General features: G+C 36.9%; 1 protein-coding gene across 4 annotated transcripts in view; it reads left to right on the top strand.

Annotated features, from left to right (window-relative positions):
- Positions 1–17,741, top strand: part of ext2 (exostosin glycosyltransferase 2) — a 200,346-nt gene that overhangs the window by 174,792 nt on the left and 7,813 nt on the right. For all 4 annotated transcript variants that reach the window (XM_072592693.1, XM_072592690.1, XM_072592691.1 and 1 more), the window contains one exon: positions 12,287–12,430. In XM_072592693.1, coding sequence (XP_072448794.1) covers positions 12,287–12,430 — 144 coding nt within the window. The remainder of the gene's footprint in view (positions 1–12,286; positions 12,431–17,741) is intronic.

Here is a 17,741-nt window from a genome sequence, read left to right as displayed (position 1 = left end):
GACCTGTGAGCCTTACTTTAGTTGTGGGTAAAGTGTTGGAAAGGGTTATAAGAAAAAGGGTTTATAATCATCTAGAGAGGAATAAGTTGATTAGAGATAGTCAACACGGTTTTGTGAGGGTAGGTCGTGCCTCACAAACCTTATTGAGTTCTTTAAGAAGATGACCAAACAGGTGGATGAGGGTAAAGTGGTTGATGTTGTATATGTGGATTTGAGTAAGGCGTTTGATAAAGTTCCCCACAGGCTGTTGCACAAAATATGGAGGCATGGGATTGAGGGTGATTTAGTGGCTTGGTTCAGAAATTGGCTAGCTGACAGAGGATAATGGTTGAGGGAAATATTCATACTGGAGCTCAATTACTGGTGGGGTACCACAAGGATCTGTTTTGGGTCCACTATTGTTTGTCATTTATATAAATGACCTGGATGAGGGCCTAGAAGGATGGGTTAGTAAATTTGCGGCTGATGCTAAGGTCAGTAGAGTTGTGGATAGTGACGAAGGCTGTTCTAGGTTACAGAGAGACATGGATAAGCTGCAGAGTTGGGCTGAGAGTTGGCAAATGGACCTTAATGCGGAAAAGTGAGAGTTGATTCACTTTGGAAGGAGTAACAGGAGTGCAGAGTACTGGGCTAAAGTTAAGATTCTTGGTAGTGTAGATGAGCAGAGAGATCTCAGTGTCCAGGTACATAGATCCTTGAAAGTTGCCACATTGGTTGACAGGGTTGTTCAGAAGGCATCCACAGTCTGTTAGCTTTTATTGGTAAAGGGATTGAGGTTTGGAATCATGAGGTCATGCTGCAGCTGTACAAAACTCTGGTGCGGCCACATTTGGACTATTGCATGATCATTGGATAAGCATATGAATGAGAGTGGAATAGTATAGGTTAGATGGGCTTCAGATTGTTTCCACAGGTCGACACAATATCATGGGCAAAAGGCTTGTACTGCATTGTAATGTTCTATGTTCTATGAAATACATTCCAACATGCATTAGCACCTTCTGGCATGGGAATAAGAGCTGGGATTATAAAATTTAAAATGCAGAATACAGATGACTCCTACATAATATCAAAACAATGAGAGGTAGCACAGAAAATAAGTAGATATAATACCTTACTTTCAGTTCTCAAAGTGAATAATTCAACCTGAAATATTAACTTGATTTCTCTCTCCATCTTCATTTCAAATTTCAGAATGCACAATATTTTATTTTTGGTTCATAAAGGTTCTGAGTTTCCCAGCCAAATGTTTAAAATTGTTTGATTAACTTCTAGGTACTTCAACCATGCTGCAAAAAATAATGTATATAATATATATCTTAATATAGAAATAATGTACTTGCAAGGCTCAGTTACTCTGAGAAACATTCGAGGTTTCAGGTTTCCTATTGCATGTCTCCAACATTTGCTGTCTTTATGGAATGGCATCGGTTAGCTGATGATCTCATGGTATTATCACTGGACTGTAAATCCAGAGACCTATGTAATGTTTTGAGGGTCTAGGTTCAAATCCCATCATGGCAGATGTAGAATTTGAATTCAGTTGACAAAATCTGGAATTAACAGTCTAATGATGACCGTGAATCCATTGTCGATTGTCAGAAAAGCCCATCGGGTTCCTCCAGGAATGTCCTCCAGGTAAGTAGACTGTTACCCTTACTACATGTAACTGCAGATCCACAATAGTGTGGTTGACTCTCAAACTGCCATCTGGGACGGACAGTAAATACTGGCCCGGTCAGCTACACCCCCATGAATGATTTTTTAAAAAATTTTCATTTTTAGAGTGAATTCTTGACAGGGAAGTACACCTAGGTACATAAATGCAATATTATTACTAACACATAAACAGTTTGTTAGAATGTGAAATCATTGCCATAGGAAGTAAATTAGACAGATACATGAGAAAAACGGGGATTGAAAGTTATGCTGAAAGGCTGGGTCAATTAGATGAAATGGAAGGTGACTTGTCTGGAATATAACCTGTAGCATGGATTAGTTGGTGTAAATTACTTTCTGTTTGCTCCATTTTCTATATAATTGTATATACTGGTAAGTAAGTGTGGCTGGAGAGAGCCTTAGATTTTCTGAACTTTAAGGTCGATCTTATCTTTTAAGAGTGGTGAGCCAAGTGCTGATTGTGTCACCAGGAGGTGATTTGTATAAAATTGGAACTTGATGCATGAATGAAACATTCTCAAACACAAATGCAAAAACAAACTGTTGTCTTGTAAATTGGCATATTATTTATAATCCTGATTATACCAATGTCAATTACAACTGCAGGAAAATATATTCTACCCTCAAGCTTGAGTTTCTGAATCATAAGCATATGTGCTGGCAAACTTTATGCTCATTTAGCTACATCTGTGCATTCACCTGGAGACATTTAAATGCTGGTGAGACAATTTTGTTAGTTTTGAAAATAAATCAGTGAAGTGATTTTTGTAAATCATACATTGAGTTATTTAAAAAGTTAGCCCTTTATCTCTCGTTTTTATAGGTAATGGAAAATATTCAGATTACAACCTAAATTATAAATCTTTCTGCCATTCATAGATTAATACAAAGCAGAAAAGGCCATTCAGCCCATTGAGTCTACACCGACATAACTACCACTAAAACTGCGCTTATCCCAATTTCCTGCACCTGTCTTGTATCCTTGAATGTTCTGCCTTGGAACACTTCAACCCCATGGCATCAATGTAGACTTCACCAGTTTCCTCATTTCCCCTCCCCCCACCTTACCCCAGTTCCAGCCTTCGAGCTCAGCACTGTCCTCATGAGCTGTCCCACCTGTCAATCTTCCTTTCCACCTATCCACTCCACCCTCCTCACTGACCTATTACCTTCATCCCCACCTCCATCCAAGTATTGTACTCTTTGCTACCTTCTCCCCAGCCCCACCCCCCTTCCATTTATCTCTCCACCCCGGAAGCTCCCTGCCTTCATTCCTGATGAAGGGCTTTTGCCCGAAACATCGATTTTCCTGCTCTTTGGATGCCGTCTGACCTGCTGTGCTTTTCCAGCACTACTGTAAACTTGACTTTAATCTCCAGCATCTGCAGTACCCATTTTCCCCTTGTATATTTTGACAGGGTTTGGTCTGGTCCATAATAACATTCAAGAGATTGGCTTCAAATCTTGGACTTGCGTGTAATTCACACATTGCTAGTCCCACAACTTGCAATCCAAGAACAGCCTATTTCATACTCTGCTAGGAAAATAGCTCATTCTCAGCCAGTCCAGCATCCTTGTGCTCTTTGAAACACCTATTGCCACGTTCTCACAAACACTTACCTCCTCAGCCCTCACCCATTACTTCATCCCTTTGAAAGAATTTGAATTGAGGGGGTGTGAGTGGGAAAACAAAATGCAGGGAATTCCATTGACTTGGAGGAACATGAGGCCTTGATTTACTCCAGCAACTTGAATGGCAGGTCCTCATCATGCTTCCCATCCTACAGTAATACAACACAAGGAGGCCATCTGAACCGTTGTAGTGTGCAAGCTCTTCAACTTCATAGTCTGCCAAGAAAAATGAATTCTTCCCTCCCCTCTACTTGTCAGCACCTTCCTTCATTTCATCATCCTCTGTCCCCTGCTCCCATTGCTTTGATGCAACTTCAAGAAATGGGAGCATAAACTAACAATGAGTGAACGGAATACCTTGAAATTGAGAAGACTAAGTAGAATGAGGAATCTGTAGCGACATGCTGCTTCATGAGAGACGCAGTGAGAAACTGTTTGGGTCTGTACCAGTATGTGAACTTCCCTCCTGATCTTGCATTCTCTTCTAGCTCAGTGGTCTGATTCTTGTCGGGAGTCCTCAGAATCCCTCAAAGAACACCACCAAAAATAAATGAACTGCTCAGTCATCATATTGTTTGGATAAAAGAAACACATTTCAAAACTAATTCAGTACAATCCTTCGCTGCATGTGTATGAGGTCATATTTGGGATGTTTTTAAGGGTCACATCAGGTTGTATAAAATGCAAGTATTTCTTCATGTAATGCAGTCTAACTATTTGTTTTCTTTTTTTTATTCTGAATTAACTTTGTTAATTTATTAAATTACAATAAAAATTGCACATTGATTACAATGTGTTGATTTTGATGAATTTGGCAGAAGCCTAGTTGAATATAACACATATCTAACTTAGAAAATGTGGCTTATGTTGATGTGGACCTCTTCATTCATAAATTTAGAAAGAAAGATTGTGCTTTGGAATTACTGCATCATGTTATACTTGAATGTGCTTTGGAATTACTGCATCATGTTATACTTGAATGACACAAAAATTATAAATTTAAAGCACATGGTCTAAAATGGCATTGTTTCTGCAATACCTATTCTTGGTATCTCTCAAACTTGCTTGCTGGACACAGGAACCATCGTCTCCTGTTTGCTGCAGTGATATAGCAAATGGGTTTTAAAAGAATGTTTTAACCATGTAATTACATAGTCGATAATATATCACTGTCAAGTCCCATATCTTGAGAATCTCTACCGTATTTTACTCTTAAACACAATTAACACCTGCATTTAGCTGTCTGTATCAAAGGACCAAATTAGCAGTAACAGGCTTATATTCAGTTGAAGAGAGTTTAAAACTAGTTTATTGGGTATTGTGCAGATCCCGTTGCATGACAGTAGTGGAAGATTATTTTTTTAAAATTGCTCAAGCAGTAAGATAACTTCATTTAATCTTTTATTGCAGGCAGAAATTGCCATTAACATTTTTTGCATTCCTGCTTGAATTTCCAAGATGCTATCATTTATCAAGAAAGATACCCCCCTCCTGTCTAACACACTTGAATAATCCCTACTTGCAAAGTGGTGAATGGCACTGTGTTGTACATTCGAAGATAACTGATCAATTGCAGAGAATTTTATAAGATCTTTCTGTTTGAATAAGTAGTATGTATTGAATGTAGGATTGCTAGTTGATTGCACTGTTATCATTGTGTGTGACTTCTAATTTTATGACGTAATTTTTTTTAAAATTTGCTTTACAACACTAAATAGTACACTAATGCTTCCAAATAACCTCTGGGTAAGTGCCTAAATAGAGGCAGTAATACAGATTTTCCTTTGAAATTAAAAATTTCAATTAACGATATTCTTGTTCATTTTTAATTTCTGTGGCAAGAGCTTTTGAGTTTATTGAGTGGTGAACAGAAATGTATCCTGACATAACAGAACCCCAAGTCTAATTTTGCTGAGAATAGAAGAATAATGAATGATCTTGTCAGAGGATTCCAGTGTTTTAAAATTATTGAAGTTTTTTTGAGAGGGGAAGGGCAATTGCTTACTACAAGACTAATTTTGAAATCAAGAGTGTGAACAATTTTTTTGTGTCTCAAGCAAATAATAAAGAAGTAATAGAATACTTTTGACTCAAAGCTTTCAAAGATAGGGATCCAGCATTTAGAAATGAACCTTGGAGTTTCATCTTGCATATTTGATGATATTTTTTCCTACTTTAAACCAGATTTATAGTTACAGGGTTTTTGGATGTAGGGAGGTGGTGCCATTATTTTAAAATCTTAATTTTGTGCTTTCATTCAGGAAACCAAAGAGAATCACTCAGGCATTTATTAGCAATTGAAATGAATTATTCTCTTCTGTCCTGCTTTTGACGAACAAATCTACAGTTCAGAGACCACCGCCACTAGAAACTAATGGTGGAGTTCAAAAGCAGACACGTGATAAACAAACATATTAATCATCTGAGTTACAGTACAGATAGTTAAGTTCTTGATAAATCTTGTAGTTTTAAACTTCAGGTAAAATCAAGAAAGACTGACTAATTTGTCCAAAAAGTGTGTATCTTGTTATTTTGAGAGTGTAGATGCTGAAATGACATTTAATGCCCAGCTCAAGTTGTCCTACAAAACTCTGATGGTGGCTCATCAAATTCCATTGCACCATTTTGTAACAGTTGCTTTTATTCTTTCTTTTTACAACTGAATGTCACACATTATGTGCTTTACTTTAAGTTCTCTGAAGAGGCCTAACAAAGCTGCTCAACTTTCCATGAGCACTGTATTCTGCAGGATCCCTTTCTCATGCTACTAATGTTTCTAGTTACTTGAATAATAAATCTTGCGAACCTTTCATAATGTGGTTCTGCATATGAAACTTAAATTAGTGGGAAGCTGCATGCAAAAAACATTGACAAAAGCCAGCTAATTACAGATTTTCATTGAACTTGACTTGGTAATTATGATCCGGTCTATTATGGTGTAGTCTATGTTTCTAATCATAAACTGATCCTTTTAATCTACACAGTAGTCTTTGAAGCAATTAAGAGTTCATTAAACAGTGCTTTGGTTTGGTTCACGTGCTTGTTTTCTGTTTAGCTGTACTTTTTCTAAAAACATGCTCAAGCTAATTCTAAACAAATGCTATAATCTTTGCACAGACCTACCATCACTTAACATTTTACAAATGAATTGTTGGTGTACATGTCTAATTGTATGCAGCTGCTAATGACATGTACTCCACCATTGATTTGAACTGCTTTTATATCAACTTGTAATTTTAGTATTCAACTGTTGGTGTTGCAAAATCTATCAAATTTACTGCTTTCTTAACCCACTACTTATTTTGCAATGAGACTAACACTTTACAATTCACAACTATGCTATTGGCTGTGAGCCCTGGCATTTTTCTTCAAATAGCCATGATGCCAAAAAAGAAGTGTAACTCGTGAAGTGTTAGTGCTATTGTGGGAGGAAATGCATTTTTATATGAACTCTCAGTGCTCAGCAAATCTCACGTATTTGTTTTGTAGTTGCACCATTGTATATGTCTATCCATTTTTAGTTCATTTTGGCAGATGCATTTTGTGTCAATTTGTAAAACCTACCAAATTGAAATTTCTGCTGTGGGTTCAACTATTGTTTGCTGTAAGAATTTTGATTTCTTTTTAAGCTATGCTTAATTGATCACATCAGCCCTGATTTTGCAGTGGTAATGTTGGTGAAATGACATTATTACTCCTTTAAAACTGACAACAACCTTCAAGAGTCCATGTATGTGCAAAATAACATGAATTTTAGAACTTGCCATTTCAGAACCAGTTCTGCACTTTTCCAGAGAATGTGCTGTTTGGATTCCCTCAACCCCTTTCTAGCCCCCAGATTACAATCTCTGAGTCTGTGAAGCACCAAAATTTTTCATGACTGCACTGTTCTAACAATGTTGGAAAACCTTACACCTTGTTGAATGAGGTGCTACGTGTGAAGTTAGTATGGAACCTAAAGCAGGGAGTGTTGCTGAATAAACAGATCTTGGAGTACAGGTTCATAGTTCCTTGAAAGTGGAGTCTCAGGCTGATAGGATAGTGAAGAAGACGTTTAGTATGCTTTCTTTTATTGGTCAGAGCATTGAGTATGGGAGTTCAGAGGTCATGTTGCGGTTTTATGAGACATTGGTAAGGCCACATTTGCCATATTGTGTGCAATTCTGGTCTCCCTCATATAGGAACGATGTTGTGAAACTTGAAAAGAATCAGAAACGATTTATAAGGGTAGGAGGGTTTGAGCTATAGTGAGAAGCTGAATAGGCTGGGGCAGTTTTCCCTGGAGCAGCGGAGGCTGAGGGGTGACCTTCTAGAGGTTTATAAAATCATGAAGGGCATGGATAGGATAAATAGACAAGGTCTTTTCCTGGGTTAGAGGAGTCCGGAGCGATGGGCATAGGTTCAGGGTGAAAGGGGAAAGACTTAAAAGGGATCTAAGGTGCAACTTTTTCACACAGAGGATGGTGTGTGTTTTGAGTGAGCTGCCAGAGGAAGTGTTGGAGGCTGGTACAATTACAGCATTTAAAGGCATCTGGATGGGTAAATGAATAGGAAGGGTTTAGAGGGTTAATGGACAAGTGCTGGCAAATGGGACTAGCTTAATTAGGATATTTGGTCAGCATGGACGATTTGGATCAAAGGGTCTGTTTCTGTGCTGTACATCGCTATGACTCTAATTGTTACCATACACATTTATCAACCCAGAACAACTAATTTTATAATTGTAGGATATCTCCATTATTATAAATTTCCACATTTTAAAAGTGTAGTCATATTGCTATCTTAGCTTCTGTCTAATCAAACTTGTTCGTTTTGGATTCAGCCTATTTAAATTAAAAGTGAACTTTAAACTGTTTTTAAATTCCTGATTGGCTGTCGATGAGAATTTTTCAATTTGATTGGCTGCTCACCTTGCTTGCAGACATCACAACTAATGTGCTCATGGAAATTCCTGTAACTTGGGATTTAAGGTGCTGACCAGACAGTGGAAGTCTGCAAACACCTTTCTTTGAGATCAATGGCAGGTACCCCGCTTTATTTTTCTAAAATGCTTTTTGAATTAACAACCTACCATCTGCAAAAACACAGTATGGCCACTGATCGCTGGTTCAAATGATGATGGTCTTGAAAACATATTGGAAGTATTCTTTTGCACTATCTTGCCTCAGCATATTAAGAACTTTAGTGAAATATTTTAAACTGGACACAAACAGACCATTAAATTTGATGCTCTAAATCATATGAACTTTAACATTTAAGTTACAAACAGACCATATTCTTAAGCAATTACCTAATTAACATGGAAATATAGAATTGGAGCAGGAGTAGCCCATTCAGCCCTTCAAGCCTGCTCTGCCATTCAGTATGATCATCCAACTCAGTACTCTGTTCCTGCTTTCACCACATGTCATTTGTTCCTTTTAGTCTGAAGAGCTGTATCTACATCTTTTTGAAATTAAATATGGAGACTCTCAGCTGTCCAGGGAATTCACATGTTTGTCATAACGACATAACAGACATTTGGGTAAAGTCCATGAGCTAGGAATTTATATAAGCTTGTATAATGTTCGAGTTCTCAATTTTAAACAATGACCCACAACTCAGCTTTATGCTTTAAACAAGAGAAAAAAACTACTTTATGTAATTATTGCTGAAAGTTACTTTCATAACAAGTGATAAAGTTATTGACAAAAATACAGAAGCGAAGGTTTGAAGTGAATAAGGATAAAAACTACACACTATAATATCACTAGATACCTAGCTTGCTGCTATGTTGTCTTCGCGAAGGGTTGAAACTTGAGGTCAGATTGAGCATCTCAAAGGAGTTTACCTTTGAGGTAAAAGCAGGGTGGGACTTTCAGTGGTGACCTCTTTTTTTCAGATTTGAGAAGATGAAGGTTATTCCCCAATCTGGCAGATAGGTTACCATGGTTTCGCTGTTGTGAAACCAGTTATTTTGTATGCCTGCCAAGAAGGCAGATAATTGGACCGTGGTTGGTTGAAGCCCTGAGATGTTAATTGTCTAAGCAAATTGCCAACATGGCAGGATGGGGGGTGGTGGCAGTGGTGAGTATCTCTCCAGGGTCACTCTATCAAAACACTTCACCTTCCCACTACCTTCCTTGGCATTTCACTGAAAGGGCAAATCACATCCAATGTCTTCAGATGGTGTCCATCTGAATGGCTATCCTCAGCCAGCCTTTAGATATCTGCAGCAGATGGGACTTGAACCTGGGCCCCCGGCTCCGAAAAAGGACAGTGCATTGCAACACACCATAGCAGCCCCGTTCCTCTCTTCTTCTCTCTTCCCCTCCCAGCAAGCTTGTATCACAATCAGGCAAAATGGCTGAAAATGTTAACCTTGATAAATCATTGTTCCATAAAGAAAAGTCATCTATTGTGCTAGAATTCCTTACGATGCCCTCCTTGCTTCCAATTAATCACTACAAGAAGCTTTGAGTTATGAAATCTTTGAATTGTTTAAAGATCACTTGTGATTAGCTGTTAAAAGAACACAATCCGACTGTTTGTTTTTGGCTACAGCTGAATCCACAATAGAGGTCATGTGATGTTCAGAAGGCACATTGCAAGATGTGTTGGTCTCAATTTTCACGACAATGGAGAATGTCTCCACTTCAGTGAAAATTTTAGAAAATCTTTGGGATTCTTTGCAGGCATGTGAGGATCAGGTACACTTTAAGCCACTGGGAACAGCCCAAATTGTCAGCACTGTCAAGAAGTGTTAACGAGTGACCATTTGCTGGTAATTGTAAAATAATGTCAAACTGATATTTTTGGATTAATTTTTTTCTCATTAGTGCATAGAAAGTAGAACTTTAAGTCATAATAATATACTTTTCGCCTCTGTGCTTGGGTGCTTGATACTCAATGAGTTGGCATGGTAGCTGAAAGGATAAAGGATCAGTGGGATCAGTAGTAGTCATAGGTTGTCATAGGCAATATAAGAGGCTATGGGGGTTTTGGTAGAGGGCATTAGGTTGCACAATAGTGGGGCCAGGAAAATGTGCAGTCGTGAGAACTGGTGGATTGTTTATATTTATTTCTTTGTGAGAGGTAATCCCACTTGGACCTGTTCGGTGAATTTTTTGATAAAGTTAATGCGCCCTTCAGGACTATGAAAAAGCATACTTGTGGATATGAAGTGTATAAGCATATTGGACTGCCAAAATTGTCAGTTGATCTGACTCCCAATCTAGCCCGCTCCCAGACTTAAAATGGAAAGTGTGGCTAGCCATTTTTAAAGGGTTGTTTCTCAATGCTAGGATTTCGCCCACCTCTGCTCACAAACATATTTCTGAGACATCTGTTTGTTTAAGGATGGACCGACAGAAAAGAACCTTCCAAATTGGTGTGATTCAATGCTCTTCCCTGAAACTAATCAAAAAGTCTATGCTGCAATTGAATCATTCTTTCACAAGCAAAGATGCTGAATATCATAACTCCTCAGAGGTGTTCACTGACAATATAGTAACTGTACTCAATGTGACTACTTATCTTATTTCGAAAAATACATTGAATTCAAAAGATACAAGATGAGGGAAATATTTTGATACCTCCTTTTTATATTTGCTTGAAGTTGATGAGGAGGCAGAGTTCCACCAAAGGGCATCAAGCTAATTTCAAGTAATGTAAACAGTCCAAGCAATTATCAGCAATATCTTCTAAATGGGAAATCCCAACAGAGAGGAGGACTCCACAACTTGTTTCACCTTTATGTGTACGTGAAAGCCAATCTTCAAGAAATTCAATTGAAAGAAATCTGTTTCTGAGAATCTTTAACTTGCAGAGCCCTTATTTTGACTTCATAGCATCCACTTCATTCTAGGAACTAGACCATCCTTGTCACAGATGGAGACCATAAACCAGAGACTGAATTAATCGTAATCTATCTCAATCTACTACTGTAGCTAATCTTGATGTGCATGTGGAAATGAGTGTGTGAAATGTCGTGTTTTAAATGTGGGGTGAATCTGTGAGGATGTATAACCTCCTTTATATCAAAACTCCCAAAAGTTTGCTGATGAAATCTTTTCAATAAGGAAACTCATCTCTTGAATAAAAAACATGTCGATCATAGGGATTAAAGGAAGCATGCAAATTCTGCCTATGGCGGTACCAATGACTAGTATAAATGGACAACGTTACGTTATACTTTTCCCCTCACACTATAATGTTATCATTTAGTGTCGTTCATGAATGATTTACACATCAACGACTTTGATGTAAATCATTTGTAATGTATATTCTGTCTTGAACTGCAAAAACCACATGTATAAACAGATGATCTGTAGTATACACAATTCTCTATATGCATGCCTTTGTAATTTGCAAATCTGAAAGGAGAATTGGTACAACACTGCAGTATCTAGTATGGTACCAAATTCTGCTGATCAGAAAGAGTTCAGGTTTGATACTGACCTGTGCTAAGTTATCTGACATCATCTAAAGTCTGGTAGTGAAGCAGCACAGAGTTGGATTCAATGTACTTGAGCTGTAGATGAAAAGAATCTTTCTGTTTCAGATGATTGTTACTCAATAGCTCCTACTGAATAGTACTTGTGTGTAAACTTTGGATGAAGATAATAAAGGTTTCACTGTTCTATCCTTTTATAGTTAAATAGCTTGATGACATTTGATGTCAGATTCAAAATGAAAACTAGGCACTGGGTGATGTACTTGACCCTGTGCCACAATAACTCAGCATGACTCACTAACTTTAAAACAGGGATGAGACTTAAAAGATGACATTCAGTAAGTATGATTTATGTTTAATTATAGTAATGAAGTAATGGCAGAAATAAAACAAATCTAATTACCTTGTTTATTTGCTAAATTGGTAAATTCAGACACTGTTTTATAACTTAGAATAGACAGGTGAGGTTAATAACTAGATTAATTTTTTTAATCATTCAGAAAGTCAGTAACAATGTTTGGAATTTATGATTACGTATAGGTGTGGCGTGAATTTCCTGACAGGTTGGTAGGATACCCAGGGCGACTTCATTTGTGGGACCACGATACTAATAAATGGAAATATGAATCCGAATGGACGAATGAGGTCTCAATGGTATTAACTGGAGCAGCTTTCTATCACAAGGTACAAGTACATTTTAAAACTAACTTTGCAACAGGCAATAATGCAGTTGCTATATTTTGTGCCAATGGTATTGACATCACAGACTTAGAAGAAAAAGCATGGTTTCAAATGCATTGTACTACATATTCCACAAAATTTCATAACCTTGCTTCTCTAACTTTTACAATAATGTGAAAAAAAGCTAGCCTGGGGAAAAGATCTTCAAATTAAAATAAGACTTGCCTGGCTGTGAGTGAAAATCTGAAGTTCAGCAAAAATATCAATTTAATTTTGGATGAAGTTTACTGGGAATTCTGTGACACCAGAGAAGACAAAGTGTCAATTTAAAACTGACCATCCAGTCAAGAGAACTACATGTAGAAATATTTAAACAAATTTAAAGGGCAGCAGGAAAATGTGGAATGACTGTAGAGCTGCGTGCATTGCCTTAAAGTTTGGATTTTATACTAGTGGCCCATGGGTGTTGGTCTTTTTTTTTGTGAAGGAATTTTAAAATGAACTATGTCGGTCTTTCTGGAACTATGATTTTAAACCTCTATGCATCAAAAAGCAGATCTGCAAAGCTATCGAGAGTATTCATGGAAGTTTACAACAGGAGAAATAAAACATTGACAGACATTAGCTTGCTTTTGCATTTAGAAAAATCAAAGATTGATCTTAGCTTAAAATATCCCAGAGATTGGAAAGGTTTTGAGGCAGTTTGAAGGAAACTTAACTGAAATTTGATACCAATACAATTTTCTACAAGAGAAAGGAGATTGTTCAAAGGACTTAAGGAAGTAGGTTACCTAGTGAATGAGTATGGTTTGGTTAAAAATCTGTGCTTGTTATTCAAAGCTGAGAAAAAAAAATCTAAGATTTCAGTTGTGAGAATGATCAAGAGAAAAGGCCTCAGCTCAACACACTGGAAATGAGATGAAGCGTTTATGTCACAACTGAGGTTTGATATGGAAGGAATTTGTCTGAATTTTTGATGAACTGTGAAATGGTGTTGTTGGGGAGTAGGTGAAATTTTGTTTTCCCCTATATTTGAGATCTTTCAAACTGACTTATATGTAGGTGGTTTAGTTTTATTTGATGCTTTTTATGTTAAAAATGAAATCGGCAAACTTATGTTTCAATGAAAGGCCACTACGTTAGAAAAAAACTAAATATAAACAATATGATCTATCAAGCTAGATTTTATTCTAAGATCTCACTTGCCTAATAATAACATTCTTATGAGAGAATTGATATTGCTGACCTGCACTGAAAAGCTATTTCAAAGATGTAAGTTCATGAACTAATGCAAGACTGGAAAAATTAAATTGAATAAAAGCAAAGTGCTGTGGATGCTGTAAATCTGAAATAAAAAGAGTAAGTGCTGGGAAAATTCAGGTCTGACAGCACCTGTGGTGAGAAAAACCGAGTCATGGTTTTAGTCCAATATCACTCATCTTCTGTTCTGAGACATTTCTCCAGCACTCTCTATTTTCATGATAAATGAAGTTAAATCAGCATCATCCCTGATGAAGGGCTTTTGCCCGAATCGTTGATTTTCCTGCTCCTCGGATGCTGCCTGACCAGCTGTGCTTTTCCAGCATCACTCTAGTGTAGACTCTGATTTCCAGCATCTGCAGTCCTCACTTTTGTCCTTAAATGCCTAAGTATTTAGCATTGAGAAGGCATTAGTAAAGATGTCAGCAGTAGATATGTATTTGAGCATCAGCATCAAAATAGCATTAAATGTGATATTGTGGCTTGTGTGATGACTACCAGTATGCGTCAGGGATGATAAAATTACTACCAGATTTCGGGAAGTCTAAAGGCTGAGGTTGGAAAGTGGAGAACACTTTAGAGAAAGCACAAAGTTGAAAAAATAGGTAGATAAAAATGAATATAATTATTACCCTTGATTCCCTGTACCATTTGGAAAATAAATTGTGTTAAAAAGAGAGCAATCTACCATATAATATACAATATTATTTTGCTAGTCAGCAGGCATGTATGACTAATTATTTAAGACCAGTGTATTTTATTGTTAAATATACTGAACTAAATTACAAGGTTTTTTTAAGAGATTTTCTTAGGTCAGTTATTAGACTTTTTAATTGCGATGTAAGTTTTTCAAATTTGGAAATAATTTGCTTTCTTTTAAAAATACTTTCTAATAGTATTGTACAGAAATTAACATGTATCATGATTACATTTATACATTAATAAGTTTTGGTATTGTTGGCAAGACTAACCATAGAATCCCTACCGTGTAGAAAGAGGCCATTCAGTCCATTGAGTCTGCACCGACCCTCTGAAGACCATCCCACCCAGGCCTTATCCCCATAACTTTACATTTACCATGACAAATTCACCTAGCGTACTATGTGGAGTTCGCATGTCTTCCTGTTTCTGTGTGGGTTTCCTCCCACAATCAAATGCCCAACCCTAATCAGTGATGATCTGCCTTCTTGAATTGCTGTAGATTATGGAGTGTAGTTACATCCCCATACTAATAAAGTATGATGAATGTTTTTCCAAACCTTGTATCCTTTTGGCATTTTTCATTGTCATAGAATATGATGCTCTGTGATGAAAAGAACATTGTTCGTGAAATAGCATAATGCGGTCTAATACAAGTGATTTCCTTTGCTGTTGCTTCTGGAGTTAAACAACATGACAACTCTTTCAGGTTTTTTTATACTAATTATTTTATTTTTGCTGCTGGCTGTACTTTGTCAGTGATTTCTTTTCCTTATTCTTTCTCTTATTGGTTAAGATTTTCCTTGGCTGTTGCCTTTTTACTATTTCTATCCCACTGCATTACTGTTGCACAGAAGTAGAGAAATGTTAGTAGATCCACTGGAAGCTGTTGAGAGGATTTAGTAAAGCTTTTTATTTACATTATGAAGAATTTTGATACGGTGATTTTGAAGAATTAATGATAAGGGATTACCTATTTAAAATAGTCACAGGGAAATTTAAGAAAAAAAAGGTTAGAAGAACTTACTTCACGCATTTCTGCAATGAGAGGATTGTTCAATGAGAAGGGAATGAGTAGGCTGGGTCCTTGTTCTCTGAAGTTTACAAAAATGAGATGTGGTCTCATTGAAACACATGGAATTCTTAGATTTCAACAAGGCTGGAAAGATTTTCACCTGGCTGTGTAAGGGTTATGGTCTCAGAATATGGAGCTGGTAATTTAGGTTTGAAACAAGAATAATCTTTTCCCTTCAGTATTGTGAACCTTTGGAATTTTTTCCACCAGGGAGCTGAGGATGCTTGTGCGTTCAGTATATTCAAGTTACAAATAAGGGAAACCAGGATTATGGTTGGGAAGTGTAGCTGAGACACCAGATCAGCCATGATCTTATTAAATGATATAGCAAGCTATAAAGCCTAAGAGGACCATTCCTGCTCCTATTTGTTTTATATTACAAAATATCAGAGCTGTTGGGGGAATTGTGTTTTTTTTAAGCAGAAGAAAGTATTTTAAAACAACTTCTGCCCTTCACACTAATAAGATAGGGGAATATAGTGACTAGTAACATTGGCTAGATTAGGAAGTGTTGCGTTTGTTGGTATAAAATTTAGATATGCCTGTGGAGAACATGGTTTGTTATGAAATAGTTGATTTAATAAAATCTGCAATGTTTGAACATCTATAAGGTAATAGCACAAGATTAATTTAATCCAGCAATAGTTGAATGAATGAAGTTCAAGGTGAATTTTTTTTGACAAGTCATTAAAGGCAGATGTTGAAATCTAGATTAGTAAAATAGAAAAAGAAGAAAGATCATGAACTTTGGTTGTAGTCCCATTCAAAATAGATAATTATGACCAGCAGAGTTTCTGAGGAACAGCACAGGCAGCTGCTATTCATAATGTTGATGGATGGTCTTGATGAACATACCTTACTTCTCACAGATATTCTAATTTTAGCATCACAACCCATGGTATGGGACACCGTATATCTTCAAAGTAATCAAAGAGATTAGGTAAATCAAGAAGAATTGAATGTTATGCCAAATTGAAGTGTTTTAAAATTCTGAAGATTATCCAATTGGAAGAAGTATGAAGTCACTGCTTTGCAATATCGAGAAAGAATTCATGAGAATTTCAGATTGCAATCAATCTTGATCTTGACGTTTGTTAAATCTAAGGAGGAGCAAGAAAATGTATAGCAGCATTTTTGAAGCCAAGAAGCAGCAAGACAAAAAATGCAGCAATGTTTAGTTTTAAGAATTGGGAGCATTAGTAGGCCATCAGCCTGTCAAGTCCTCTTCGCCATTTAATAATGTTATAACTGATCTAGATTATGACCATAACTCTAATTTGCTGCCTAACCCCTATTAATTTTGACACCCTGTATATAAGAAGTCTTTTTAACTCAACCTTGCATGTATTCCCTGACCTAATCTTCACTGCTCGCTGGAATTCCAGACATTTAATGAATATCTGGGAGAAGAAATTTCTCTTAATCTCATTCTCCCATATAGGAAAACATCCACTCAGCATCTGCCCTGTCAAGTTCACCCAGAATCTTGTATGTTTTAATAAGATCACTTGTCATATTTCTAAACTCCAGTGAGCCCAACTGTCTAACCATATCTCACAAGAAAACGTCATCCGAGCCCTAACCTAATAAGCATCTTTTGAATTTCCACTGTAATTGTATCTGTCCTTAAATAAGGCGAAGAAATCTGTATTCCATCCGCATGATTTTGTTCTATTAATGTACTGTACGATTGAAGCAAGCTTTCCCGACTTTTATACTCCATCCTGTTCCAATGCCATGTGCCTTCCTAATCACTCAAATAGTAACGTTTTGTGAAGAGGAAACTCTGATTCTTCTGTGCGAGTGTGTACTATAGTTTCTCTCCATTTAAATAACATTCTGCTTTTTCATTCTTCCTGCTTAATAGGACAACTTCATATTTTCCTACATTGTAGCTGAAACATTAATTCTGTTTTCTCTCCACAGATGCTGCCAGACCTGCTGAGTTTCATCAGCAATTTTTGTTTCTGTTTCCAACTTCCAGCATCCGCCATTCCTTATTTTGCATTATTTCAATTTATAACTTGTAATAATAGACTCTACGTGAGGACTTAGCCTTATGCCTCTGTCCCACGAGATCCTTCTCTACACTCTCACCAAGTCTTTATGAGTTCATTACAATGGCAATGCTTATTGCCCTCAATCAAGTATTAAGCCTATCAGACCAATGTACAACACAAACCAGAAAACCAAAAACTGATCTTCAGTTGTCAATATCATTTTAGAGATACCCCAAAATGAAGATTGGAGCAAACATATAGGATTAAGATTGAAGCTGAA

This window comes from Chiloscyllium punctatum, chromosome 22, assembly GCF_047496795.1.
Source record: "Chiloscyllium punctatum isolate Juve2018m chromosome 22, sChiPun1.3, whole genome shotgun sequence".
Classification (NCBI taxonomy): Eukaryota; Metazoa; Chordata; class Chondrichthyes; order Orectolobiformes; family Hemiscylliidae; genus Chiloscyllium; species Chiloscyllium punctatum.
The sequence above is the reverse complement of the archived record's forward strand: the minus strand, read 5'-3'. Positions and strand labels throughout refer to the sequence as shown.